At 35.1% G+C, this 25,997-nt stretch overlaps 1 protein-coding gene across 2 annotated transcripts in view; it reads right to left on the bottom strand.

Moving 5' to 3' along the window:
- Nucleotides 1-22,754, bottom strand: part of ValRS (Valyl-tRNA synthetase) — a 30,182-nt gene extending 7,428 nt beyond the window's left edge. For both annotated transcript variants that reach the window (XM_089234345.1, XM_089234344.1), the window contains exons 1-21: nucleotides 22,659-22,754; nucleotides 18,985-19,149; nucleotides 17,952-18,030; nucleotides 16,607-16,707; nucleotides 15,402-15,529; nucleotides 13,593-13,757; nucleotides 12,335-12,416; nucleotides 11,616-11,735; nucleotides 11,225-11,333; nucleotides 10,922-11,101; nucleotides 8,988-9,112; nucleotides 8,302-8,405; nucleotides 8,001-8,082; nucleotides 6,986-7,062; nucleotides 6,808-6,898; nucleotides 6,487-6,592; nucleotides 5,245-5,315; nucleotides 2,580-2,705; nucleotides 2,279-2,383; nucleotides 1,966-2,113; nucleotides 923-1,050 (exon numbers count right to left, since the gene is read on the bottom strand). In XM_089234345.1, coding sequence (XP_089090471.1) covers nucleotides 923-1,050; nucleotides 1,966-2,113; nucleotides 2,279-2,383; nucleotides 2,580-2,705; nucleotides 5,245-5,315; nucleotides 6,487-6,592; nucleotides 6,808-6,898; nucleotides 6,986-7,062; nucleotides 8,001-8,082; nucleotides 8,302-8,405; nucleotides 8,988-9,112; nucleotides 10,922-11,101; nucleotides 11,225-11,333; nucleotides 11,616-11,735; nucleotides 12,335-12,416; nucleotides 13,593-13,757; nucleotides 15,402-15,529; nucleotides 16,607-16,707; nucleotides 17,952-18,030; nucleotides 18,985-19,149 — 2,292 coding nt within the window. In that variant the 5' untranslated portion in view covers nucleotides 22,659-22,754. The remainder of the gene's footprint in view (nucleotides 1-922; nucleotides 1,051-1,965; nucleotides 2,114-2,278; nucleotides 2,384-2,579; nucleotides 2,706-5,244; nucleotides 5,316-6,486; nucleotides 6,593-6,807; nucleotides 6,899-6,985; nucleotides 7,063-8,000; nucleotides 8,083-8,301; nucleotides 8,406-8,987; nucleotides 9,113-10,921; nucleotides 11,102-11,224; nucleotides 11,334-11,615; nucleotides 11,736-12,334; nucleotides 12,417-13,592; nucleotides 13,758-15,401; nucleotides 15,530-16,606; nucleotides 16,708-17,951; nucleotides 18,031-18,984; nucleotides 19,150-22,658) is intronic.
- Nucleotides 22,755-25,997: the final 3,243 nt, after the last annotated feature.

The following is a 25,997-nucleotide window of genomic DNA, read 5'->3' on the forward strand; positions in this document are numbered from 1 at the left end:
ACGGTTTCATTTATCACAGTATAGTATCTAATATAAATACAGAAACAAGTTCATGGGTGATTCTCATGAAACAGGCCTAAATTGTGTCCCCAGCAGTTTACATTAAATATATTTGATACAGTACTTTTGTCACTTTCTATTTATATTCCAGTTTCTAACAAGTCGGCAATCTATTTGTAACTTTTTCATCAATAGATTTTTTTTTTTTAATTTTCTTGAAAAATTTTCATTTATGGCATTCGGAAAACATTGGTTCAAGTCCTATAACAACAGTTGCCACTTATCAAATTTTGAGTTGAAGTTCAGAATAGAATGTAGTCATTACTTGAACCTCCTTTTAAATCAATTGGAGTTGCAAATTAATTCACAAATCAGCTTTATTCAGGGAAAAAAAGGTGTTTTTATTAAATGTTCTTTTCCTGGAGAAGAAAGGAGCGAGAAACACAAATAAAGCAGAAATAAAAATGTTGAAAATGAGCTACCGAAGTAGATGGAATATGCTGCGAGAGAGAATGTCAAACATAAATATCAAAAGTGCTGAAACAGGCAAAATGCTTCGTCGGATTTGCCTATCTCTTAACATGGTTGAATTTAATTTTTTTCACAGTGAATTTTTAACAAACTTCATTGCTGACTGTACTTCATTTATTGGCAGGTAAAGAATTGTCCCTAAGAATTTTTTTTTGACTTCCCCCCCCCCCCAATTTTTGGCAAATTTTGTGAGATTCCTCATGTTTTAGTTCAATTTTAACTCCAAGAGGCAGATTTTTGTGTCTCTCTGAGAAATTAGTCACACTTGATGTTCTTACAATTCATATCATACCTGAACTGAAATAGTAAACTTGATAAAGTATTGATACTATTATAATGATTGATTTTAAAAAATTCATGGATTAGCATAGAAAAAAATTTTAACACCTGCCTGGAATTTATCTCTAGGAATGAAGTCTGGGCCTAAACATGTTAAAGCAAACTTTGTTGCGTTCCATAACTTATTACAGAAATGTCTGTATCCAACAACACGATTAATGTCCAAATTTATGTCACGACCTGCAAAAAAAATGCATTGAATCAGAAAATCATGAACATGATTCAAACATACTCCTGAGACTTTTATCAAAACACTTTGCAATCCTATTGGTGAATGTGACCGAGACCACGCTTGATCACTGAAAGGGGGCAAGATGTTACTTTATTTAAAGACCTTATCTTTATTATTTGTTATTATTATATATTATATATGATCTGTGGACGAGCTTCACCACCATTGACACGATCATGATCGTGAAGAAATCAAGAGCCAAAGTAAGTGGCAATGGGAATTTGACTGCATACCTAAACATACAGACACCCTAGCAGTTGATCAGTGATGCTGAGCAGATAACTCAGCTAAGTGTAAGTGACTCTTTTACTCAACGTTGGAAGGTACTGGAATAGAATTGGTGATTTTCGACAAATGATGTCTACATATTTTATTGATTTACTTTGATTTATTTATTGACGATTCTTGATAATTTAGCAGGATTTATATAAAAATGATTTAGCAGGATTTATATAAAAATGATTTATCATGATTTATATAAAAATGATTTATCATGATTTACATAAAAATGATTTATCATGATTTATATATCAATGATTCAAAATGATTTATTAGGACTTATACATGCATGATTTTTATATCTTTTTTTACATTATGTTATTGTGAGCAAATTAGTGAGCACACTCTTTTTTTTCTTTTGTGCCTCTTCAGAATGTAATAAAAGTTTGTTGGACTTCCGGATGCATCCATCGCCTGGGAAATGCTTTGAAATTTCCTCTTGATGATGTGAAAAACGGGTTGTTACCGTCCCATCAACATCAATAACCTCCAAGCATATCAGTTGAGATTAGTGGTATAAACACTCATGCTCAATAACAGAAATTTAAAAAAAGAAAATCATATAGTGCTACAGTATAACATACCTTGAGCAGTATATGCACACAGTGCAAAACGAAGAGCATCAGTACCACACTCTGGGATTCCACTTGGAAAATCTGCTTTCTGACCAGCCTTTGCTCTTGCTAATTCCGCCACATCCAAATTGGAACTGAGGAGCATTTCATGCAAACCCTTGCGTAAAATAAATTTTTTATTTTTTTCAAGTTTTTAAAAGATCGCTCTTTTATTCAGACACTCCTTTAGCTGTTCAAGTTGTAAAAATCTGGACAATTTTAAACTGAACACAGTCAAAATATAAATAAATATATGTATTTATAATAAAAAACTTAGGCTGACCTCTAACGAAATTCCATGAATGACATCAATTGGATCTATAACATTTCCCAAAGATTTGCTCATTTTTCTTCCATGAGCATCTCTCACAATGGAATGCAGGAACACCTAATTCATATTTAAAAAGCGACAATGTGAAAAATAGAGTGAAAGCTATGTTACATGTTGTTATTTATTATTGTTATTACATGTTGTTATTTTGCATAAGTTTGTTGAGTTGCTTTCAGTTCTCATTAGAGTTGATGAAAATAATAGAATGATATCAGTTGATAATAATAGAATTTTAACTACAGCAACTGTTTACCTCTTTAAATGGCAACTCTCCCATCAGCTCTAACCCCAACATCACCATGCGAGCAACCCAGAAGAATATGATATCGTGACCAGTTTCTAGAAGTGACCCAGGGTAAAACGCTTTCAGATCTACAGTCTTAAAATAAAATAATTCAAATATAATGCACAATAAAGGGAATGAAATGTGTACAAGAGAAAAATATGTACAAGTGCTGAATAAAGAGGCACATGAAAAAATAATCTAAAACCAAAAAAAAACCATTTCCTTGTTTTTCTTCCCCCCCCCCCCCATCATTTTTGGATTTACCGACACTCAAGGTAAATATTCTGTAAATTCACACACAACTCTCTCTCTCTGCACACTTTCTTTTTCATCTTTGAACCAGTAACATTCCAGACTCCCTCTCGTCCAAAATTTCTTTGGATGAAAAATTGGCCCTGGGATTACACTATAAAAGTTTCAGAAAAGTTCTTTTATAAAACTTGAAAAACACAGCCAATAAGCACATCAGTTACATTTGAGCGAATGTAAACAATAGCAGACCTGCCAATTTTATTTTTATGGCCATAAATAAGAATGAACATAAGAAGCAGTACATAAAGTGATCATATTATCCATATTTCACAGGACATTCTCATAATTTTTGTCACAATAGATTAGGAATTTTGCCCGCAACCAGTGATTTGCACCATTTTCCAGTATACAGATTTTGATTTTCTGTAATTTTTGTTACAAAATATTGGCCAGCTTACAAATACCTATGGAATTATCTACCAGCTGTTTTATAATCAAAAGCGGATAAAAAAAACACTTTTAAAGTGAACAGTCCACCATGTTCGTTTACATTCATAGATCTGGACAGCTTTGACTACCATTCATACAGGGTACCGTGCCAAAAATTCAGGCGATGTGATGTCACAAGAGCCTTTTCACGTTAATGGGGGGGGGGGGGTTACTTTCTAAAGAAAAGAGGCAGTGGAAAACCGCAAAAGCAATGTTTCTTCTATTTTCCCAGTTTTTATTTTTTCTTATGTTGTGGAAACCAACAATATGAATTCATAATACAGTGATCCCTGTAAATATTCTAAAATTCGGCATTGTCGGGTTAAATCTGGAAAAAGTTGGCAGGTCTGCAATAGCTATAATTGGATTGGATTTTGGTTTTATTAGTGCAAGGGCCAATTAAGTTAAGCTGCAACAAAACAAAGGTTTTAGTGGTTTTTTTTAAAGTTTTATAAAAGGTGTTTTATCAAATTTTTATAGTGTGATTTCAGCCTTACAGTGCCATATACTTTTATTCAAATTTTTCATTCTCTTTACCACAAGAACGTTTGCATTCAATTTGTATCACACACACAATTATTTTATAGCTATATACAGGGTGGGCAAAAAGTCCATAGAAACTTTAAAAATTCATAAAAACTGGAGAAATAACTGAAATAAAAAACTTATGCAGGGTTAGCATCGATAGATCACAGGAATTTTTTTAAGACAGGAAAAAAACTTAAAAAAACAGCTGACAGGTGGAGCTGGTACGAGCCACTTCAGTGGAAATATGCAAATGAGATGGTTATAAGAACTTGTACTCCTAATCCACTACCAACTCACCATTGTAAACCATGTATGTGGACCTGCTGCTCTGCCCTTGATGGATTTGTGACTTGCCTGCAGTGTGTAATCCCCTGTGGAACACATACTGCTGTAATAAACGATTTGGAGGCATTCTCTTCATTATTTGTGTATCTTTTCTTTGACTTGTGTATGCTAGCACCACCTATAGGCTGTTTTTTTTGGGTTTTATTTTTTCCTGTCTTGAAAAAGCTCCTGTGACCTAGCAATGCTAACCCTGCAAATCGTTTTTTATTTTGGTTATTTTTCCGGTTTTTATGAATTTATAAAGTTTCTACAGACTTTTTGCCCAACTTGTACAAATTAAGCATCATTCATTAATTGGTGATATTTAAAAAAAAATAAATTGAATAAGAAATGAATTTTCTATGCTAACGAATACTGCTGAACGCATTTGCCAATTCTGCTACATCGAAATTGGAACTCAAGAGCATCCCATTAAACTCCTTACGTGAAATAAATATTTAACATGAAAATATAAAAATTTTCTAAATCATTGTTTCCCAAACTTTTGTTATATCGCTGTCCTTCACAGGTTTTTTTTTGTTTTTTTCGACTCCCAACTCAAGCCAATCCCTAGAATGGTATACTAAACCCATAGCTTCTACCACCCACCTGGGCCATTCCATTGCCTATACTTAGAGATTTTTTTTTTATTCTTTCATTTACACACTTGTACAGCTGTTCCAATTGTAAAAATCTGTAAAATTTTAAACTGAACACACTGTCTACATATACAGTTCATGCACTATTTTACGAATTAGTTTATGGAACCAAAACTAGTCTTCTGGTTACAAAAAAATATTCAACTTCATTAAACATCATTCCCACCTATGAGAACTTTTGATTTTATTAACTAATTTTGAGTTCATACTGATTATTAAAAACTAGCTTTGAGACTGTATATACATTGGTCATTACTGGATAAGTCATTACTCAAGGGAACGAGAAATCATGAAGGCTGTGTTAAATGAAAATTCTGTCATATATAAACTACTGTATTTTGTTCATAAAACAATGGACAAAATAAATAATTGCTACATACTTGGTCTGGCCACCCGAAGATAGAGAATGGAAAGAGTCCAGATGAGAACCATGTGTCCAACACATCTTCATCTGTAGTAATAAACAAATTATGAAATTATATTATCAGGCATTTAATTTCTGCAGCTGTCCATGCATTCACACAATATCAGCATATTCACATAATATAACACTGCTATATCATAATTCCAATACGTGCTAGGAGAGAATATGTATGCGGCTTGATTTTGAATTTATCACTTAACCACATCAAGTCTTTCCATCCCCCCCGCCCTGCATTATTTTCAAGGGATCTAAGTCTTTCAGATCGGCATTTTGTGCATAAACCTGCATGTTGTTCCAATAAAATTCTTATTACTACATGAATTAATAAATAAAACTTTGAATAAGTTTCTTGATCAAAATGCTTCACAGTACATTGGATACAATGCATCTACCTCAGACACATCAAAACAAGTTTTATATTGTGCCAAATGCCAGGTTAAGCTTTGTTCAAGATGAATTAGTTTTTATGTACAGTTCAACGATCCTCATGGAAACCGGATGTTATATCAGAAGGGGTGATTATATCGAGAGAGAAGTGTACAGGGTAGTCTGTATGTGTAAACGGTTTGGACTTATCCTACAGGTCACTATAATGGAATGGTTGCTATATTGTAGAGACATTATAATGAGTGTTGATTGTGTTTTAAGAATATCTAATAATAATACTACTACAATTTTGATTGTAATGCCAGTCTGTTTAAAATTCTTGCCAAAAAAAATTAATTTCAATATATATACAGTAGAATACCATTATAACAAACTCCAGGAGACCAGAGAAATCACTTCGTTGTAGCAAAATTTTGTTATAAAGGAATTCCAGGTATTTTGCATTGTTCTTATGTAAACTTATCTGGAGGATCAGAAAAGTGTTCGTTAAAACAAGATTTCTGCTATACCGGTATTCGTTAAAATGGGATTCGACTGTAGTACCATCTCATGGCAGAGACATGAATATGCAAATTTTCACTTTTGGATTTGTTAGCTGATTTGATCAATTATTTTACTATCCAAGTTTTTCCAGAAAGGCGGATGTGTATCCCCTATTGAAACACATTTTACAAAACATTTTAGGGAAAAAACTTCCATAGAGTAACATGAGTAGAGTAAATATTCAAATGTTTTATTTTTAAATTGCAAATTCATGTTTCTGACGTAAAGAAGGAAGGGTGGGGACGATATGATGTTCTTTTTACAGCACCTTGTTTCAAGGAAATTTTCTCTTCTGGAACATTGAATTTTTTAGCTGCTTTGGTTTTTGCTTCTTCCATAGTTCTTCCCGACACCCAAAATTTGCTGTTATCAACCTGGAAAAAAATATATTCATTACTGTATATTTACAACTTGAAACAAAATTCTACTGGTGTCTGGTATTCTCTGGTATTCTATCTCTCTGAAAGTTAGTTTTTTAAAATATTTTGTGAATATACTGAATATTGAATGTAACAAAAGCTAATCACTCAAGATACTTTACAGATTATCTTTTATTAATGTATGTGACACACATAAAAGCAATACGAACTGTTCCATTTTCAACAGATGGGTCATTGATTGTCACAAAATAAGCAGGTATTCGATGTCCCCACCATAGCTGTCGTGAGATGCACCAATCTCTAAAAACATTAATGGAAACATTAAACATATCATAGGCAGTGGTCAACACTCAATTTCACAAAATTGTTGTGAAATTTCATTATTACCTTATATTTTCAAGCCAATAATACCATGTTTTGACATGATTTTCTGGATATATTTTCAGCTTTCCGTCTCTCACAACCTATCGATTGAATTCAAGTTTTATTTACCAATATATGTATGCTAATGACATATATAGAAGTTTTGCAACATCTCAACACATATCATTATCATAATGAAAAGACACATTATCATGTGTATATATTGTTTATAATGTTTCTAATTACATTTTTAATTGGGTTGCTTTATTTTTGAAATATATGACATCCATATTTGTTATGGGCATCTTTTTCTCAGCCACCTTGCTGGGCATTTTGACTGTTGTGGTGTTGTATTTGTATAACATACCCAGAGTTGCCAGAATCTCCACTTACTTACAACTTGTACTATAGTACATGCATACCATTAGCTTGTGCCATAGCTTAAACAAACATGCATCTTGAAAAAGTTTCTCTGACTGTTAGCTTGTGCGATACGTCAATTTTCAAAGCATCTCAAAGAAGTTTTAAACCTTTGATAATATTTATGACTAGCTAAAATACCCGGCACAGCCTAGCTTTTCTTCAATTACTGAGAGGATTTAAAAAGTGCTAAACCATTATAAAGGCATATAAACTATTACACATAATACTTGGCATCATTAAAGAGGTGACAAGCCATTCTAAAGACATATACATGTCTGAAAGCATTGCTAGGAAACCACGGTAACCAAAGTAAGCATTCCAAAAGTGATTGTTGACTGGGGGTGGCACGATGATTATGCCAATTTATACATATACATTAGATCAGTCAGCTTTGTCATTAAAACTTGGGGCATTGTACTCCCCCCCCCCCCCCCCCATCTCAGTAAAGGGGAAAAAAGGAGATAATTTGATAACAATACATATTTCTAGAAAAACTCTCATTTTGACTTCTTCTGAGTCAAACTGAGACATAAAACCAAAAAAGCTGGTTTCACTATTGTGAGAAATGCTCTGAGGCATCAATGGAAATGGTGAAAGAAAGGTTGAGAAAACTCACATCAGCTGCTCTTTTACCCATGTCTTTACAATCAACATACCACTGGACTTTCAGAAGAGGCTCAACAATATCTTTGGATCGACTGAAAATAATTATAGCATCATTACATCACATTAGAAAGAATTTTTTTTAATGAAAAATATTTTTGTGGAAGACTCATGCAAGAATCGACCCTTTAATTAATCTAAAATCATTATTGAGACACACAAACACACAAATTTGTTAAGAATATATCCATAGAGGTCAATTTAAACGTGTTTAGGCAAACATTTAGTGTATATGCTGAAAACCCCATGCTCACTTGCAAACTGGAACAACCATAGCATGATCTTTAATTTCTTTGAAAAGATTTTTCTCTTTAAGTGCAGCTATGACAGCATGGCGTGCTTCAAATCTTTTCATTCCCTAATACAGAAAATAAGTACAAAGAGTACGCAACAATGGCTATTTAAAAATATTCACAAACCAATATTAATAAATGTAGCCTACCTTAAACCAACATTACACCATTTCTGAAAAATCAGTCATTTGTTAAGCATTTGTAATATATGTAATACCAATTCGTGAAAGGTATATTTCAGGCATTCTTTAAATTATTTAAACACAACCAATAAATTACAGTGAAACCTGTCTAAGATGGACACTGTATGATATGGAAACTTGTTTAAAACAGAATCAAAATATAGTCTGTTCAATGATTAGTGTTTTGATTTGCACCTTTACGAAACAGAAATCTGCCTAAAACAGAATATTATTTCAGTCTCTTGACGTTCCATTTCGTACAGGTTTCACTGTAATACATGAAAATATTTTTCAACATTTACAATGTCATAATCAGGATTTTGATGGAATTTCAATCCATTCATCATGTGAGTTCATTTGTAACCAATTAAAAACTCAAATGTGACAAAAACCTGTTCATAAGAACTTAAAAATACTCATGACATATTGCCATGCGCACTCTTAGAAATTAAATCTTGAACTAACCTTGAATTGTCCGCAATGATCATTAAGTATTCCATTGTCATCAAGAATGTTAATCATTGGAAGATCATGCCTCTTACCGACATCATAATCATTGTGATCATGAGCAGGTGTTATTTTCACAGCACCTAGGGAATCGAGAAGAATGAATTACAATGTAAAATTATATACAAGGTGTTTCAAAAAGAATAACCCGATTTGAAATGTGTATATTATGAAAAATATTGAACATAGACAGTTAAGATTACATGGCTAATCATAAAGTTTTTTTAATCATTTGATCATTTTTGTCACACACCACGGTCATTTTCTGCACACGAGGGCTAATTAGACCGGGACTTAAAATTTATTGCTGATTCCGACCGGCAGGCTTGTTTTTTTTTAACTCATCGAGGGGTTGGTATAAAGTTTTTTTACAAACCAAATTAAAGGTGCTCAATATGTCCACCTAGGGATGCACGGCATATGTCTATACGGTAGTCAAATTTGTCCCAAACTTTTGCACGCATGTTTGCATCTACTACTTCCACAGCTGCTGTTATGCATATCTGCAGTTCGACTAATGTAGCTGAAAGGGGAAGGCACATAAACATTCATAAACCCCCACAAGAAAAAAATTACACACTATGAGGTCCAGCGACCTTAGAGGCCAGTGATGTTTAATTGAATCGTCAGATCCCGTATGGCCAATCCATCGTTTAGGAATGTGATTGTTGAAAAGGTCTCGAACGTCCAAGGTTCAGTGTGGTGGTGGTGGCCCCCCCCCCCCCCCCCGCTGGAAAATGAAGTCATCCAAATCGGTTTCTAACTGTGGGAAAAGCCAATCTTCACAAACACTGAAGTGGCAGCTGATGGAAGAGCATTACCTATCAGCAACTGTGTGAAACTCAAGAGATTTTCCTCTTTCTACCTATACATTATTTGATCAAAATGGATTAAAAGCTGAATAGTTATGATTTTTTTAAATCAAATGATTCTTTTTGAAACATCCTTTATACCCCACCCATTCTTGGTTAAATAAGACAGGTATAAAAATTATATTTCAAATAGTTTTATTTGCTGATAAATGATTACTTTTCAGTCTTATGATGCTGAAAAACTGATTTTTGTACATGTTGGAAATTATTGCACATCAATACAACAGTGATTCTGGTTGAAGTCAGTAGACTCACTGTATAGAGTGATACACTGAAATATAGACATTGCATACTCCCTTAACTTTAGTTGTAGCCACCTTTCCCCCCCCCCCCCCAGGCAGCAACAGTAGATACATTTTTTTCAGCCCACCAAATAATGTCACACTACTGCGCATGTGATAAGAAAAGAATATCTGTGTCTCTGTAGTATATTGATTAGTGAACTTGGCAGAATATCAAAAACCCCAGAGGAAACCAGTGAACTTTTTTTTGAGTTGATCTCGCATTAATACACAGAACGTCTCCCTCTTCTGCATGTGTTGTGGACCAAGAAAAAATACATTTCTAATTTTATCATTGACTCCCAAGACGTTCTACTAATTACACATCCCAAAGTATATCTTTACATTTCTTTCAATAATAGAATTTCTGTGAATTTTTCTAAGCACCCTTCAATTAAAATTTCAAAATACCCATACAACAATAGATTCAGTTTCGAAATTCAGTCAATTCTCCATGTAAAGAAGTTGTTTTGTTGAATAAAAAATTTTTATAGAGGAACAATTTTCAATGTCAAGTAAATTATTGAAACAAGAAAAGCTAAGTTGTGATAGATTTGTGAACATACAATCAAAATGAAGACGATACAAGAAATATCTCACAAATAATATTTCAATATGCTGTCTTGATGTGACAAAGATTGAGGGGGGGGGGGGGGAAACAAAATTGACATTTAGAAACGTGTTCTTAATACTTCCCAGCTTCAAGAACTCTCAAGAAAAAAACAATTATGCAACTAACCTGTGCCAAACTCCATATCAACAAATGAATCACACACAATTGGCATCCGTCTATCACAAAAAGGATGAATAACAAATTTTCCATGAAGGTGAGAGTATCGTGGATCCTCTGGATGGACTGCGACAGCCACATCACCTAACATGGTCTCAATTCGAGTAGTTGCTACGACTATTTCTTCAGCTAAACGAAATTTAAAAAAACTTATTTAAAAACCCAATGCACAGCTTCAAATAGTCACCTTTCAATTTAATTTATAGTTCGCTTACAGCAATACATTTGGTTTCTATAAAGCTTCATACTCACTGGAATCTTCAACGGGATATGCGAAATGTACCAAAACCCCAAACTCAATTTTGTTTGCATACCCAGGAACTGATAACAAAGTTCTTCCAGGTAATTCAAGCTTATCTACCTATTCGAAGAAAAAATCTTCATATAATATAATGTGAACTTTTCCCAGAGAATACATTAGAATAGACACTTAACATAACAACACCCATCATTTTATCAAAAACAGATGTTATATTAGAAGGGAAAACACATGGGACAATTATTATATAAAAACGTTTAGGATTTATCATATCTGACATTGTAACAGAACAAATGCTACAAATATATAACACAAGGTTGTTATAACAAGTTTTGACTGTATTATTAATATAAAAATAATAAAATAACCAAAAACCACATATACCTCAATGTCAGATATTGCCGATTTCAAAGTGCAGGACCAGTTGACCAACCTGTTACTTCTGTAAATGAGGCCCTGATCATGCAACCTAACAAAAGCTTCAATGACAGCTTTGTACATTGTCTGCAAGAGTAAGAAATACATCTCAATATGCAATGATGAAATTCATTATGTGCTTTAAGACACTTAATCTTAGTCTAGCATAATCTCTAATCTAACATGTTTGTGAGCTTGTATCTCTGAGATACATAGTACAACAACCATAACTGCCAATTCTTATTTATTAGGTCTACTCACTGACAAATATTAAAGACAAAATCAAGAATTCTTAGCATTGTTTATTTATGAGTCATCATGAATGGCGAACAGCTAAGCCAGTGATTCTCAAATTTTTGCCACCCATGACTCCCTTGCCTTAGTCAACAGTCAACATTTGTCTGCAACTCCTCAGAATAGTCTAATGACCTGAACAGGCACACATTCAAATTGTCAGCTCACAGCGATGGCCCTGACATTTGTGGGCACGTCCGTAGGAATAGTGTCGCACATTTGTTAGGACCACTGGGTTAAGCATTCATTACTTCAGTTGTGCTTTTCATTTCTTTTCAAAATTTCTCTGAAATAAATCTTTATGCACGTATGCCAAACTAAAGTTTATTGATATTCTCAACCTTTTTAATTTTTTTTTTTTTTTATGTAAAAAGATAAAATGAAATAATTACTGGCTCCATGGTGAATTTTGCTCTGTCCCAATCGACAGAACATCCTAAAAGCCTCAGCTGCTCATAAATTCTGTCACCTTTCCTGAAAAAAAATAATAATAAATCAGAAATGAAAATTCTAGAAACAAAGATAAAAAATTTTGATTCCACTCCTTCATATCCACTATATAAAAATTCACACTATTTTACCTTCAAATTTCATTACTGACAAGCCAAGGCTGCTTCTAGAGAGGTATAGAAGGCTTCAGTTCCCAGGACACTGGCCTGGAATACTCATTCAATATTACAGGAGGGGGAGGTGCCAAAAAAAACATGCACACCATGTTTTAGCAGAGTATCTGATTACTACTTCAGGTACACAGGAACGGCAAAATGAAAAAACCAAAAAGCACAGCAGGGAATTCAAAATAATGAATATGTACTATACATATGCCTCATCATCTCGCATTGTTACTCTTAGGGCAGAGGCTTAGCAATTATACCCATAAATCTGACACCGATTAAAAAATATCACGTTTTAGTTCACAAAAATGTAAAGAAGCATCCAAATGTGGAGGTTTTTCAAGTGTTTCTGGGATACAACTGGGGAAAGGAGTATGCAGTATGTTATCTGTGATACAGTTCAGGGTTCCCAGCAAAATCTGCTTGATCCTTTTCCTCACCAAAACTCCACAAGAAATATAATTCAAAATCTTAACTTTTTAAATGTTTTTCCGTTTTCCCCCCTCTACAGAATTTATTTCCCAGACTTTTGCCAAATATTTCACATTTTCTTTGACTTTCCTAGACAATTTTTCATTTCCTCTGCCTTTCCAGGTCGATGGGGACTCTAAAGATGAATATTAAGAGCCATCATAATAATTTCTTGGATAAAAACAGCAGAAAATTTACCTTGATGGTGATTGAGAGGAATAGTGTGCAAATAAAAATAAAAGTCAGAAATAAGTAAGAACCTTTAGATCAGGAGCCAAATATCAGTCAGCTATGACAGAACATAATTGCTGAGTTAAAAGCAAGAAAATCTGAATTTTCTATTCAAAACCCATTTAAAATTCTTAGTTTTCTACCTCTTCATAAAATCTTCTGACAAATTTTATCATCAAGTTTTTGGATCACATTTGCTCAACATGATGAGAAAAAAAAAATAGGATGACTTTACTTATAAATTTTTACACATTCAACAAAAATATTTTTTCAACACTCAAGATCCACTTTATAATTACATACAAAAGAGAAACAAAGGTTTAAACAAGCTCACTGGTTTTTCCATTTCCACACTTCTCCGATGAAATTTTCTCGTCCAAGATCATGGCGACTTTTTTTCATCTCGCGATGAATTTTCTTTTCAACTACTACTTGTGTTGCTATGCCTGCATGATCGCAACCAGGGTTCCACAGCGTAATTTTACCTTTCATCCGGTGCCTGGAAGTGGGAGAAGAAACTGATGAAGAACTTAATTAAAAAATACCAATGACATTCAATCAAAAATCAGTTGAAATATTTTTGTACAGGATGCCCAGAACACTATCGCTAAAATTAGAGAAGTTATAGTGTATGTCAAGAACATTAGGAACTTTTTCCCTCACTATTTTTCGGCGAGAATTGCATGTTAACACACACTAACCAAAAACTATATTTGCATCACCAGGTTCCATTACAAAAATTGCTCATCTTGACATGCACTAGGCCTATCGCTCCTCTCATTTTGTCAGTACAGTTCTGCAAAACCGCTATATGTGTAATTTCTTGAACTAGTTACTAGTTATAAGAAATTAAAAGAACATGGCAAAAAATACAAAGTGCAAGTTATATGACAGAAGAAAAACTTATATACTAATACCAAGATTTGCTATTTCTGAGTTACATAATTTCCCGTGAAAATTGCATACTTCTGGAATGCAAGGGTAATCACTGATTTGCTGCTCAGATAGTGCAGATTATTAAGTGATAATCAAATAAAAATTACTCAATCAGAAACCATATATGGTGGAAAAGATACTAATTGGTTATAGGCTATCATTTAAGTTGAAAACTTTGCTGTTATTTAGAAATAGAATTCCAAGACTTTGTATGTTATCTGCCATTTTGCAGAGAAAAGGTCACAATTTCATACCTCAAATCCAGCATTGCTGCCCATCTTAAATTAAAATTCAGCCTTCTTAAGCATCCTTTTTTGTGATACTCAATATTGGCAATGTGCCTGGTCTGCAATTCTCAGTAACCCACAAATGAAAGGGGCTTTCTTGCCTCCAAACGCAAACGTACTCATTCCCAAAGTATTATCAAAACACATTCAAAGTGTTTAACACATGATTTCAATTTTTCACAGATTTTATGGGAATACAGCATCATTTTTCAAAAAAATCAGATTGCAGTTACAATTGAAGTGTACCACAGTAAGTAGGATCACAGTGGTATACCTATAGTAAGAAAAAAATGGAGAAAGGCTTTTTCTTTTTATATAAATTTTGGTCCCCAATCAACCAAAGACAATATGTATTTGCTATTTGCATGAAAAATCACACCTGAATTTACACAAATTTGATTACACAGTTATTGTCAGCCCCACCTATTGCGTAACTTCAGGATATTGCTGTATATGCAAATATATTGCTTATATGCAAATCTTTGTTATAAAGAGTGTCTTACTATGATACCTTTTATCACAAAAGATTTTAACAAAAGGTACTTAATCAAGAATTATGATCAATACAACAAATATTATCGAGAGATGTTTTTCTCAGCCCACACTACATCAAGGACACATACTTTTTGTTATTGAGGCTGATGTACTCTGAAAAGAAGTTAGAGGAGTCTGCCATGTCTGACGGAAAGAGAAGTTGTATCTCTGTGGTACTATAGTCAGTGTGCTTCTCGAAATCGCAGATTATATTCATGGCAGAAACTAACAAAATTTTCTTTCTAAAGCTCTTCTTGATATAATTATCGAGAAAGTCTTTTTCCTTGAAATAGCATTATGCTTTGGCACAAGTTACAAGAAAGGGCGGGGGCAATTCAATTCAAATAAATGGGGGAAACATAGAAGCATGAAATTAATAAACTCACCATCTTGTTATTGAGTCTTCGATTGCACTGGTCAAAGCATGACCCAAGTGCAAGCTTCCAGTCACATTTGGGGGAGGTATCACTATCACAAATTTATCTTCATCTTTAACATTCGATAAATCTCTTCCCTTGAGAAGAAAAATATTTTCTTGAGTTGAAAAACAATTATAAAGCATGTGTACAGAGGAAATACTGGCCAAAAATACACTATCTAATCATGAGTGCCTGGATATTTTAAGTCACTGGCCCGTACATAAGACATAAATTATGAGTGGGTCCACCTCCCACTATGATCACACCTACCGCCCTCTCAGGAAGGCTATCCATTCATTTTTTAAGTGCTTGGAGCAGATGAGTGTACCATTATTGCAAGATAACTGCATGCATATATTTAAACCTTCGCTAACTGGCTCACAGCTGACATCGCAAAGGCTCCCAAGTGAATGCTTGAAAGTGTATCGCATCATTAAAACCTGAGTTCAATTCCCATGACTAGCGCAGTTTCAGTCAGCTGAAGTTTGTTTTCATTGATTTTCAAACTTTGAAATGGAAATTCATGTTCTGCCCTTGAGAAAAATTCTCATCACAGCAAGTGTCCGCAACTTTCAATCACAAACAGGAAAATACTTACTTTCCATTTCTCATGCCTGGGGTCAGCTGAAAATGGCGCTTAAAATTTCTCCCTTATAATGTTCACCCTTGAAAGTTTTCAATGGGGGTGCAGCTCAAAGCCCTGAAAAGACTGTCTTATTCCCGAAAATCCATTCCAAGAAACGAGCTGCATTCACCAAGAGCAGTATAGGCTGCCCAATCATGTTGAAACAAATGGGCTCACTCTATGTGAATTGTTGTCACAGTGCAAGTAGTAATAGTAATGCAATGTCACAATATGAGTTATGATCGAACTTGCCATGCCCCAGCAACCAAATGGCAAGTCATACCAGAAGAGTAGTCTCCTTTGACACTGATCAGATAAGAATAAGTTTCAAGGACATTCAAATGATCGTGATCAGACTGTACGTGCATTAAATATGGCTAACAACTTCTACAATTATGAGAGCTTGATTCAGAAAGGGACAACAAATTGCAAATGGTCGAGTCCGATCGCAGGCAAATTGCATCAAACAAATACAGAAAAATAGACCAAAATTAGGCAAAATAGACAATATTCAATAGGCCAAAATTAATGTTATGGTGAGACTCACCCCATACTCTGGCTTGAAAAATCCTGATTTTTCCCACCATGAATACCAAGCAGCTTCAACATATAATGGACTATACGAGTCAGGCATTGAACCACTTATATCTGAAAAAGAGTTCATAAGATAAGTATTACATGCTTTAACTTAAACACGAGAGGAAGAAAAAGGCAAAATATGAGATTCATCATTGATTGCAGTCAAGACTCCATAAAACAATTATATCTCATATTTCACTCATATAATAAATCTCATTATTTCACTCATTAATGTCACCCTTTTGACCCAAAAGTGACTATGACGAAAACGACATAGCTAGTAAGCTAAATTTGCTATTAATGCTGACTGGAAATTTTAAAAACTAACATCATATATAAGCAGGATAAAGTTAAAATTTATAGTTGTCGAACCCGTTAAGGTCTGACTGTATTAATTGAAATCAAAAACTTTCCTTAGTGTATTGAAAATGGCTAAGAATAATCAATGTACTTAGGCGATATATAAATAAATTTGAGAACATTGACATGTTTCAAGCAATCATGGGTGTCATTTTCAAGGTGGGAAACAGGTTCTATAAAGAGCTTTTCAAAGAGGTCCCTAAATTTCTTTCAGATTTCTTTGAAATGACGATACCTATATCAAGGCTATCAGTAAATCAAGAACAATCTGTAAATGACACAAAACGACCCCAAAACAATTCTATTTTGAAAAAATAAAAACCGGAACAATAATAATTGGAGGGGGGGGGGCCCAAGCAAATCATATGATGTCAAAACTGAAAATAAAGATACTGAAATGAAGCAAACACCTTTGATTCCCCCATAGACGCTCTCCCATTCTGACCATTGATATAGAACCCTTTGTTTTTCACCTTGAAAACAGCACAGATGAGTGCCGAAATGTACGTTGGTGGTCTTAAATTAATTTGTCTAAATAAATTGAAAATGTGTCAGTCGTTTTCACCTGATTGTATCTGATTACCATTGTTATATAATCCATCTAAAAAACAAAAAATTAGACACTTTAGGCTTTTCTAAAAAAGCTGAGCATGACTTTCTTGTTTAAGAAAAACGGTCCAAAATAATGTTGTTTTTTTACAACTTTTGACTTAATGAGTTTCTCTAGCACAAATGATTTATGAAATCAGAAAATTCTGTGCACTTCTTAGACTCAAGTCACACATAAAGAAAATTTTATGCGTCAATAGTGATTTCCTAGTCAACACTGCGACCTGGTAGCTGAGATGTGTCAATCCCTGATATAATTGGCTCATTTTCATAATTCTAGTGAACCACAATAGACGTCAGCAGGCTATGCATTGAAGATCCCTATTCTGCAGAATTTGATATACCTTTCTTCTCGCCAGGACTTGTTTCCTTGTCGTATACAATCACATCTTTTTCTTTCTTTTCTTTTGGCTTTTTCTTCGTCTGGGGAAAAAATAACAGAAAAACTATTTTTTTTTAAAAACTCTATGCATCAGTTTTATTATAATCTTCATAACAGCATATTCACTATCTATGAATAGCGATAGAGACAGATTCTGTAAGTTGAGTGCATCAAATTTATGGAGAGGCTCGGAAACTAATCGCCAGAATTTAAAACTCTTTCGATAGTAGCCCGATTTTTATAGCGCTACTTGTTTACCCTTTAAGGGGCAATGAGAAGATATCTTGTCTTGATAAAAGCGTTTTATTTTAGTATTTTCGCTAAAATTAGAGCGCATTTGCATATTCGTATGCAGGCATGTTAGTGATTGGATGAAATGTTTTCCTACACTGTTGTGTTGTTGAACTTTGTGTCACTTCGCTTTCATTACAGGGTGGTGTTGCTGCATATTCTGCTCACATTGTCAATTTTCTTTTTTATTTCACTGTATTAAACTGTTTTGTTGGGCCAAGGCTTCACAACTTCAAAAACCGTGTGGAATTTACTTTTTTTGACAAATTTTATTTTCCATTCTTGTGGTTTTTTTGTAATTGGTAATACCAGTGCGTCATTCATTAAATTCCATGGTTTCTAAGCATGTTGGATTATTTCGGGACATAAACTGAATCATTACTTCAGCAGAGAAAGGAGTATGAAGGGAAAAATCGATGAGCAGTGAAAAAAGTTTTTCCCCCACATCAGGTGGCATGAGTGTTGCAACCCAAAGTCTTGAAGCCAACTTGCCACACAATAAGGGTAACTAAACTGTTTTCAAGGATAGCACCACTTGTACTGACCACAGTATATAAAAAGATCATTTTATCTCATTTTTAATGTTAACTGACTTATTACACCGATTGACTTCTGAGCCCTCGACATATAGCTCATTAAACTGATTTTTCATAAATAGATAACTCATCAAATTATAAGCCGCAAAATGAAAAATAGCCTCTTACTTCAGATTTGTTCTGATTCATCTGCTGCATCTTTTCTTGCTTCAGCTTGAATTTCTCGAGTTTGTCCTTTTTCTTGGCTTCTTTCTTGAGCTGAGCCGCGCTTTTCGGAGCAGCAGCAGCTTCCTCATTGTTATGGGCAATGACGTCTCCTTGATCAGATGGCATCTGGGATAGAAATTATATGCATTGAGAAGTTAGCATCATAATAGAGGTTTCACACACTTTAACGTAAAACAAAAACATTTTTAAATGATCATTTTACTGTGCGCCACACATAGTAACTAACAGATCAAACCTGTACTTCAAACCCTTCTTAGTGTATTTGTGAACTATTTGGAAGGTGGTTCAGTGTCAACATAAAAATTTATAACGGGAGGTTCGAATACTTTGAATCTCTATGCTCTGGTGCATAAGACCATGCACGTGGTGAGGCAACGAAGAGGTATGAGAATGTAGAATAGTGACGAAAACAGTTGTATTGTTTTGTTATACACTGCACATATTCGAGGAGCAAGACAAAGGACAGAAAGAGGCACCTCAGTGAGATGCATGACTCCAACAAAGAAGTTTGTTTTTGCCTCTAACCTTTATCTGCTGATTGGTCCTTTTTCGCCATTTAATATTTCTCGTTTTAAAAAAAAACTGCAGAGGAATGATCATCCCCCCCTTAACCTTCAGAATCTCATTGGTCAGTCTCTCTATGCTCTTCCACCTGACTATGTGCAGACATCTCTTCCTCCTCCCCATGCGATTTTTTTTCATAGTCGTAATCGTCTGATACCTCTTTGTCCAAGTATGTGCACAGCTTAAGCCAGTGGTTCTCAAACTTTTGTTTTCCGCAGTTTCCTTGCCCTAGTTTCTTTATTTAAGACCAGTCATATATCTGACAGATCGTAATAAGAAAAACAATTTATGGCTATATCAATCAAAGACAAGGAAAATTTTGATCGTTAACAGAGTGGGGGCATGTATCCACTGCTCACCAGAATAGTCCAACCAAGAACCGCTTCATGGTAGTGAATGGGCACACGTCATTGCGACACCCCTGACAATGGTTGATGGTACCCCAAAGATATGTGTGGATCCAGGGGAGGGGGCGATGGCTCTAGAGAACCAACACTTGCGAGGGAAAATTTATTGGTCCCATAAAAAATACAGGACTATTCAACAAACCTAAAAAAAATAAATCACCTCTCCCAACACATCACCCAGGAACAGCACCTGCTTCAGCTTCATTTTCAGCTGAAAATGTCAGCCTTCTCTCCATTCGATGTCAAATACGTTTGCCTCACCTACATTCAAAGCTAAAGACATCTGCTGCTGCATTTACAGCTGATCACTCACTCTAGAGCCAAAAAATGAGATGAAAATATATCTAACCCATAAGATACAGAATGATTTAATGAACCTAATTAGTAAATCGCTCCTCCTCGCTATACATCGTCTTAGATCCACGGCTGCCTAAGCCCTGAGACACATTTTGAGCACCACAAGCCAAAGCAGAGAACCCTGCCTCCATGATGGACGGCTGACAATTCTCAAAAACATAAAAATTTTATCAGAAATAAATTCAATAGAAAGGGTTTCAATCTGGATGTGGAAGAGGGGCCTTTCCAAGAAAGAGGGAACATCAGAAAATATGGCAAAAAAAAGGCCCTGGCAAAGAATAATTATGAAACACTACCACTAAACCATACATGCACCTTGCCCATATTACTCTGCGGAACTTCTAACAAATTGGTACATTTTGGAATGTGCATGTATGTGTTGCGTGTGAAACTGACACGAAGTTCCTTTCCGTGTAATGCTTGTTATGTACAGTGCTGCCATCTGCCAACAATTTTTCTAACTATGAGTGAAGTGTAATGATTGAATAATTGTATTGGTTATGAAACACTGATTTACATTTGACCACTGAATTTCGTACAGTTGTCATCAGAGCAGGGTGATGCTCAAGCACCTATGCAGTCATAGGTTTTAAGCAACTCCAGAATTAATTCATAAATCAAACTTTTCCACAAATAGCCCAAGTCGAGCACCCACAGGTCTAAAACACATGTTTGTGAGTTGTCATTTCCTCTTTTGCTGTTGGTTATCGTCTGAAGATGTCACCCCCTAAAGGTTGCTAGTAACAATATGTTTTTGTACACAGTCCCGAGAACCGTGTTTGAACCGAGTCCGTTGGAATTTTATAGAGGAGGGGAAGAATTTGTCCATTTATACTTTGTATTATATGTACTGTTTTCCCAGCATATTAAATTATTTTCCCAAATAGAATATCATATTTGTGATTTGTTTTGTGGTGTATATCTAGTGCGGCCTAGAAACAACAAATAGTAGATCCAGTAGTGCCAGGAAGAGGCAGAAAGCGATATGAATCTAGCAACATCAGGAGTTGACACTTTTGGCCAAACCACACGGTACTGATAGGACGCTCTTCTGTCGCTTTACTTAAAACATGTACTTGTGCTGTATATCTAGTGCGGCCTAGAAACAACAAAGTTTCATCATGTTGCAGGTTCTACAATTCATACTTCCATTCACAGGCGGAGATAGACTTGGAAGTCTGGAGGGCACGATGATGTCAATTCATGTATACATATATACATTAGATCATTCGACTCCACCTTTGACTCTGGGGGGGCAATGCCCGCCCAAGCCCCCTTTCCCCCATATCTCCGCCCATGCCTTCCATTCTTCTTTGAGCCATCACAGTTATAAACCCCACAATAGTTTATAGTATAATAATCATGGTGACAACTAGAAAGGTACCAGGCGGGTCTGGTGCAATGGGCATCAGACCACAGGGGTGCAAAGTTTGCCCCTCTAACCTTTTCTTCAACATTACAGCAGGGTGCCAATATGCATGCTTGCCCCAGCTGAACAAGCATTTAGTTGCAGCTCCAGTAATATTATGTCCTTAGTCTGAGAATGTATCTACTGTTTTTGCACATTCTTTATCGTTATTTCCTTGTTTCAACAGCCACAGTACAATCCCCCTTTTCAGCGATTTTTTCTTTCTTTGGCAGGGAAGACCTCTGAAAACATGCATATGCTTCACTCTTGGCAACTTATCCTCGAGCATTCAGGCAATTTTCTTGGGGGGGGGGGGGAATTATGAAAGCATTGCAAAAAGTAGATTATATAGCTGTTGTTTATGCTTTTACCTTTTCCCACATAAATGGGGTCTTGGACAAATGCTCATTAAATCCAACGGGGGGGGGGGTGCCCCTCAAAGCCAAAATCTCTATAGGCATCGTGAAGACGGTGGCAAATATTTGGGGAAGGGAGCTCGCCCGGGGCCATGGGCCGGATATAAGTTTCTGCCCATGTTCAAATCATGGGGGGGCCCTGGGCATTCATTAACATTTATAACTGAATCAAAGCCTTCATCGAAACAAATTGATCTACATCTTTACATAATCAGCACATCAAAATTGATTTTCCCTCTAAACTCGACACAACGTTTTATTAGGCGATAAATTAGACATTAAACCAAGATTGTTTACTATTACCATCCTAACCATAATTCATTTATAAAAATTTTGAGCACGTCTAGATTAGTTTAAATGAATTTGTATTATATTATTACACGTGAAATTTTATTTTAAAATTTTTAAATTAAAATCTCAATGTTTACATTGGTTTTTGTTTGAAATTGAATTTGGTTTTACCTCGAAGTTTATAAAGGTTTTTTTTTTCAAATCAGGCACAAACTGTACCTGCCACGCCGGGACCACTGAAAATTGCGTCAGTTCCACTTTTTGAGTGGCAGTTTTCATCTTCGTTTTGTTGACGAACTAGTTGACCATTTAACTCGTATTTCGTGATATTTGATTCAGCTGACCATATTTTTCGAAGAAAAACACTGTAGGCTTCGGTTTGCAGCATCCACCCTATGAATCTGTTAAGCCTATATCTGAAGACCACATAATCCGTGTTTTCACTTATTTGTTCGATCATCCATAAAGTCCGAATTTTTTTGTGGAAAGAAATAATTATTTTTTCTAAATTAAATCGATTATTGAAAATATAGGAATTTTGTTACCGAAATTTTCGTCCCAGAAAAAAATTTAATGCTTAAAAATAACAAATAACTCACTCCCTCTTTTTTTTTCATCACCGCATGAGTTGCTTGAAATTTCGAGATTAGATGACAGCACCAACAGTATATAAATTAAGTCTCAGAATCTCTGTCGTCTGCTTCTGTCCAGGTTCCTTGTTTTGGACGACTCCTTGTGTCCTGGGGAATTACTGAACTGGACGTTTGAACTGCAAGTTCTGTTTGTGAGCCTAGCTTGTAGGGAACCGAACAAATCGACTTCTTGTCTGTCGTCTGCTCGTTAAGTGGTTCTTTGTTTTGGACGTCTCCTTATGCTCATATAAAATAACCGAACTTTTTGTTTCAATTTTCAGTTCAGTTTATGAGCTTCGTTGATAAGGAACTAAGCGGAATAAAGAATATAGTTTTTTTACTTTGAACTTCATCGTCACCACATGAGTCACGTTCAAGTTTGACATTAGATGGCAGCACATTACTATAAAGTGGAGTGTGGGAAAATTCACTTCTCACGATCTTTACCCATCGAGAAGAAATATAACTCTATTTCTGCTCTAAAGCCGGATTTTCCTAGGAATAGGTTTGTTGCGCAGCGTGAACCGAATTAGATCGTTTCGCGCCGGCAGAAACGTGTTGCATAATTACGCTACGCGTTTGTGTTTTCCTAGCATGGCGCATCAGATCAGGGCGGCTATATTATAGTATGTGGTGGGCTGTCGTCTGCATGCTCCGGTTTGAAGGGAAAGCTGTGTTTTCCTAGGAGTAGAATTTCTGCGCCGTGTGCAGCGTTAAAATGCTGATTGGTTAATCAGCACGACGCATTGAACCAATCAGCATTTTTACGCTGCGCGCGCTGTAGAACCCTGCCCCTAGGAAAACCCGGCTGAAGAGAAAGAAAATACACAAGAGTGAAGAGAACATCGGCAAAACGCGCGGCTCACGACGCATTTGACTCCTCCAGAAGCAGTCGGTCAATAACGCCCGACGTAAAGCACTGTCGTGAGGCGTATTGCGCTCTGTAGGAAGACAGTAATGCCTTTTTTCTTACTGGTCAGTGGATGGCGTGTCGCGCTGGGCGAGTCACGTTGCGCGCGTGTGCCTATGTGGAGGTCCTTTGTTTTGAATGTCTCTTGGTGACTTGGAAAAATAACTGGACTGGAATTTTTATCTTTCAGGTCAGTTTATAAGCTTTGTTTATAAGGAGCTTATATTACTGGAGAGAGTATGACGTCAGCGGTCTGTGCCTTCCCAGTATATCGAGGGAACTAGAACCCCTTTATACACTACTACTAACCAGACACGACCCAGGCTCTGTCCCTCTCGGGATATAAGCCTTTTACCCAATCAGGTTGAGTCGCGCTGGGCGAGACCCTTTATACACTGGTATATGAAAGCGTCTTACTGAGAACCATAGAGGAAAGAATACATTTTTTTTCGAAAAGAGAGAGTGTATTCTTTTTTCCATGGCTGAGAACGGTGTCCCACAACCATCGAGCTTATATTACTGAGGGGAGTATGACGTCAGCGGTCTCGGCCTTGGCAGTGTCCCGCAACATCTTTCGTCGGAAGGCCACCTGACTCGGTGCCAACAAACACGATCCCCCCATAGAGATCAATGTTAAAATTGCCGATTTTAGCATAGAAATGAGGAAATTTAGTCGAGTTTCCCGCCACATAAATAATTTTTTAAAATTGTATTGAATTCTTGGTTTATGAAATATCGAGTTCGCTTAGAGATACGAAGCCCAGAAAATTGAATATAAAATAATGAGCCAGACCCACTTTTGAGGTGGATATCCATGCAATAACATTAATTTCCGCTTTTTATTTATATCTTCTAAAGCACGAAAATGTGAATTAATGTGTCCATATTTTCTTATATTATCCAATCGCATGAATCCATATGGTTTAGGATGTTTTGAGATTAATTATTGGCCCATATAAGTTACACTGAAGAAATTCTGCAGCTTTAATCAAGCATTTTTTGAAGCAAAAACAGGCAGATCGATTCATTTCTATGTTTCTTTCATTAAGATTTGTTCTTTTTATGAGTCGCATGTGGCATTCCTTTCATGGGAGTATTTAAAGGTAATTCCACAATTAATGAAAGAGATACTTTCAGCATTGACGAAATTGATAATTTCAATATTAATGGAAGTGATAATTCCATAATTAATGAAAGTGATAATTCCATAATTAATGAAAGTGATAATTCCATAATTAATGAAAGTGATAATTCCATAATTAATGAAAGTGATAATTCCAGAATTAATGAAAGTGATAATTCCAGAATTAATGAAAGTGATAATTCCAGAATTAATGAAAGTGATAATTCCAGAATTAGCGAAAGTGATAATTCCAGCATTAATGGCAGTGATAATTCCAGCATTAATGAAAGTGATGATTCCAACATTAGTGAAAGTTATAATTCCAGCATTAATGAAAGATAATTCCAAAATTAATGGAAGAGATCATTTCTGTTCCAAAATAAATGAAGGCGATAATTTAAGCATTAATAACGAAAGAAATAGTTCCAGAATTAAGAAAAAGGGATAATTTCAAAATTATTAAAAAAATTATAGAATTAATGGAAGAGATAATTCCAAAATCGATGAAAGAAATAATTTCAGCATTAATGAAGTGATAATTCCAAAATTAATGAAAGCGGTAATTCCAGAATTAAAGTAAAAGAATTCCAAAATTAATGAAAGAAAAATTCTAGAATTAAAGGTAGAAATAATTCCAGCATTAATGAAAGAAACAACTCCAGAATTTATTAAAGCAATTACTACAGAAGTAATGAAAGAAATTATAATTAAAAGAAATAATTCCAACATTAATGAAAGAAATAATTCTAGCATTAATGAAAAAGTGATAATTCCAAAATTAATGAAAGAGACAATGCCAGAATTAATGAGATATAATTTCAGAATCAATGGAAGAAATAATAATT

Source organism: Pholcus phalangioides, unplaced genomic scaffold (genome assembly GCF_987345545.1).
Source record: "Pholcus phalangioides strain wild (caught in Gottingen) unplaced genomic scaffold, Ppha-v1.0 ptg000008l_1, whole genome shotgun sequence".
Taxonomy (NCBI): domain Eukaryota; kingdom Metazoa; phylum Arthropoda; class Arachnida; order Araneae; family Pholcidae; genus Pholcus; species Pholcus phalangioides.